The sequence below is a fragment of the Ambystoma mexicanum genome, chromosome 3p, assembly GCF_040938575.1.
Source record: "Ambystoma mexicanum isolate Mex_15411 chromosome 3p, UKY_AmexF1_1, whole genome shotgun sequence".
NCBI lineage: Eukaryota > Metazoa > Chordata > Amphibia > Caudata > Ambystomatidae > Ambystoma > Ambystoma mexicanum.
In genome coordinates, this window is record NC_090925.1 from 798,292,269 (window position 1) to 798,296,046 (window position 3,778).

Here is a 3,778-nt window from a genome sequence, read left to right on the forward strand (position 1 = left end):
GATTTTTCAACAGGGAATGGCATTTTCCTGCTTTTTCAATTTTGCATAACTGAGGTTTATAGCCGTGGCTATCTCTCACATCGAGGGGGGGGGGGAGATTTCTGATGTTTCATTTATAAATACCCGGTTTCTTGGCAAATATTTTTAAAAAACTACTTGATGGAATAACCCCAAACTACAGAAAGGCCTCAAGTCAATTTTTCATGCCCAAGTTGTTTCGCACCTGGTTATCTTCCGAATGTCAACCAAATCCGTCGCACAAGTGAAATGGTTACAAGCAATTCATTTTTTGGGATTCGTGTGAGAGTCTGACTCTCCTTTACCATAGGACGGCAACCACCAGCCTATAATGTGTGGGTGTCTGTGTGTATGCATCTATATATAAAGGAGTCTGGGAGCCCCTCTACTGAGAACGAGCATAGGTCAAATACCCTGTTCTAAGGAATTTCTTTCACCCCAGAGGGTCTATAACCACGTTTTAGCTCAATGCACCCTTCACAGAAGAGAAATACCCATTTGTATATCAGTCTTTGTCCCACCCACAAGGGCAGTCCAGCACCGAAATGCTATCCAAATCTCTGTGCAACAGTACCATCAGCAACCCCAGACACATGCAGAGGTGCCAGGAGAATGTTTTTTTTGGTTTCTTAACTAAGTCGCCTCACATTTTCTAAAACATTTCTTTTTCAGAATTTGTAAGCTTGAGAGGAGTAGAATACGGCCATGAATTCGAAAGTTGCAGAAACTGAACTTATCCTACAGGATCAGGTTTTCCAGTTGTCAAAGAACTTGGTGGAGGTCGTCCTGCAAGACTACTTTGAGGTTCTGGAGAAGCTTGGTACTGGGACCTATAGTTCTGTGCTGAGGGCACAAAACAGGGCAACTGGTAAGGAACCAAAACATCTACATAGAAATGGATACAATTAGCATTCGGTCTTCTCTTCTATATAGTGTGTTTGAGTGCCCTACTGCATGCCCTCGATACTGGCCCAAAATGTTTGTTGGAACAGTGCCCCTTGACCATCATTAAACTAAAGGGGAGTGCGCACCTGTTTAAATCTATCCACCCTCTCCCGCTCCCCCACACAGCCAGTCTGGCTCAATTTCAGTGCTAATGGGTATTCTTGTGTCTTAACTAACCATATTTTCATTGTTAGGGAGTCCTCAGACCATCTTACCAACCTTTTTGACCTCAACACGGTGGTCTACAGGCCGACAATTGCTTATGACCCTCTGAAAGAGGTGCATTACCACATTGCATTTAGTAATTAATGATATGGACAAAGAGGTGAGCTAGACAAAAACGAATGAACCATTAACTCATGCATGCTCTTTCTATTTAGACCAGATGATGGCCCTGAAGCTTCTCAAGAAAAGCCGAACATCATTGAGGAGCTTTCTGGTGGAGTACTGCACAGCCTCTCTCCTCTCCTCTCACCCGTGTATCATCGGCTGTTATGGAATTGCATTTCAGACAATGGAGCACTATGTTTTTGCCCAAGAGTTGTCGCCTTTTGGTGACCTCTTCTCTCTGATTCCGGATCAGGTACGCACATGGTTTCATCTTAAAAGGTGCATCAAATCCACACATCTGCTTTTTCAACTATTAGAAATCATGAGATTTTTTAAACTTTACAGTGAATAATCACCAGGTAATATGAGGGGTTCTGACCATTAGAACAAACTAGATGGATCTTGGATTTGACAAAATGGTAAGCACCCCTCTTCTGAGAACAAAAAAGGCCAAATAACCTGTTCCGGAGGATGGTACCGGTCAGTATGATTTATAACCACGTTGTAGCTGTATGGACCAGTGCTACTCTTCCCCATAACCGACAGACATTGAGAGCAATTCCCCTCTTCAAAAGGTTACCAATATCAACCTCATAAATGTGTTTCGGCTTTGTTGGGCATCATCAGTGATGTGGGGTTGAGATACAGTGGCTCTATAGACCCTGAGAGCAAGAAGTTCATCCTGCTTTGCACATGGATCTTTCTCCTATGGCATGACACAGAGCTAAATGAAACTGAACATGGAGGCCTTGCTCTCTGTGCCAAAGGAAACACTGAAGTGTCGTTTTTAAGAATAGTTCAATTAAGTTATAAATGTAATCTATAGAACAATTCTAAATATTTTGTGGGGAAAAAAGAACCCAAAATCTAGTATTTCTATCAAAGAGGTTGAAAGGACATGTTGCACTGCCGACTGAAAACATGTTATGGTGAGAAGCTTTATTTAAAGGTTCAAAATTCATACTTTTATCTACCGATGGTCGTAGTGGTTAGCAGTCCAGGTAGAGCATAGTGCATTTTTCGAGGTGGACGTTCTAATTGATGGGTACATTTCCTTCTGTGAATCCTAAGACATTGTTTTATACTGCTTTACAGATTGGAATTCCAGAGGAGAAAGTGAAGCGCTGTGCTGTGCAGATATCCAGTGCCCTGGATTTCATGCAGAAGAAAGGATTTGTGCACCGTGATATCAAACCAGAGAACGTGCTCCTGCTTGATAGGGAATGTCACCACATCAAAGTGGCAGACTTTGGGTTCACTCGCCTGAAGGGAACTGTCGTTTCTGCACGATCTGGAACTATTCCGTATATGTCTCCTGAGGTTTACCAACCTGCTACAGACTGCCTGGAAGTGGACCCCAGTCTAGATGTGTGGGCTTTTGGTGTGCTCCTGTTCTTTGTGTTGACTGGCACCTTTCCATGGGAGATGGCAGCACTTGCAGACATTGATTACAACGCGTTTGTTGACTGGATGACCACAGGCATGAGCATAATTCCTTCCCGCTGGAAACGGTTCACCACAGGGGCTCTTACAATGTTTAGCAAGCTCCTGGCTCACAATCCCATCCAGAGGAGCCGTGCTGTTGAAGTCCTACATTTTATGGATCTTCCTTGGACAGTGGATCTGTTGGCCGATGGTATTGAGGAGATCAGCAGCTCGGAGGAAGAATACAGCACTGAGCCACCCACTAGTGATTCCATGTCATCTTCCAGCGATGTGGGGAAGAATGGGAGCACCAGCAGTGAATCTCCCACAACCTGCTCTCATTCCAAAAGCCATGAAGAAGCTTGGAGCAAGAGCGTCAGTTTGAGCATCTTGATTTCTTCATCCAGTGGGGAGTCCTATTTTTCCCCACTGCAAGGCACATATGTGTCAGAGTTTGAGATGATGATGGTGCCAAGTGTATGGGGGGTGGACATCACCAGTCATAACCTACTCACAGAAAGCTCATCCCTGTCCCTGGGAGCAGAAGTAGAGGTCTCCTGATGCAGTGTTCAAACTCACCCTGCAATGGACTGATGGTATGCACTGTGCAAACAGTGAGGCGAGCCGGCCTGTGTGATGACCAACGGTGGAAGAAGCTGAGGTGGCTCCTAGACCTGTCCAGCATTATCTGTACGAGCAGATCAGCAGATGAAGCTGACGGGAGCCAGGATAAGGTAATGCACTCACCTCATTGGTGATTCCACAGGTTCAATTTATTCTCCCAAGTAGCTAAAGCCAGTTCATGATACCACAAGTTATGTACCATGGCTCACTTTTAACCACCTGCACAATAGGCCTGGGCAAAGGCAGAATTTGGAGTTCAGCAGTAGTGAAGAAAATCCTGCCATCCTTCTAGTATCTCTTTCGGCCATCCTCCCACCCCCAAGTACCTCCTTCCCCATCGTTTGAATGGTTCCCTTCCAATCTTCTCCCGTGCTCTGGCTACTCATCTACCCAGTCTACTTCCTTATCTGCCTTTCTTCCTCCAACCTCCCCATCC

General features: G+C 44.9%; 1 protein-coding gene across 1 annotated transcript; it reads left to right on the forward strand.

Moving 5' to 3' along the window:
• The first annotated feature begins 723 nt into the window (after positions 1-723).
• LOC138579970 (serine/threonine-protein kinase SBK1-like) lies at positions 724-3,372 on the forward strand. The gene is made up of 3 exons (XM_069650195.1): positions 724-886; positions 1,344-1,546; positions 2,389-3,372. The coding sequence occupies exons 1-3, from the start codon at positions 724-726 to the stop codon at positions 3,277-3,279; spliced, it is 1,257 nt and encodes a 418-aa protein (XP_069506296.1). The 3' UTR covers positions 3,280-3,372.
• Positions 3,373-3,778: the final 406 nt, after the last annotated feature.

Bases quoted from the DNA above. Each gene is read 5' to 3' on its own strand.
- LOC138579970 (XM_069650195.1), top strand. From the start codon at position 724: ATGAATTCGAAAGTTGCAGAAACTGAACTTATCCTACAGGATCAGGTT. The intron at 887-1,343 runs GTAAGGAACCAA...CTTTCTATTTAG, and splicing joins GGCACAAAACAGGGCAACTG to ACCAGATGATGGCCCTGAAG. The intron at 1,547-2,388 runs GTACGCACATGG...ACTGCTTTACAG, and splicing joins TCTCTCTGATTCCGGATCAG to ATTGGAATTCCAGAGGAGAA.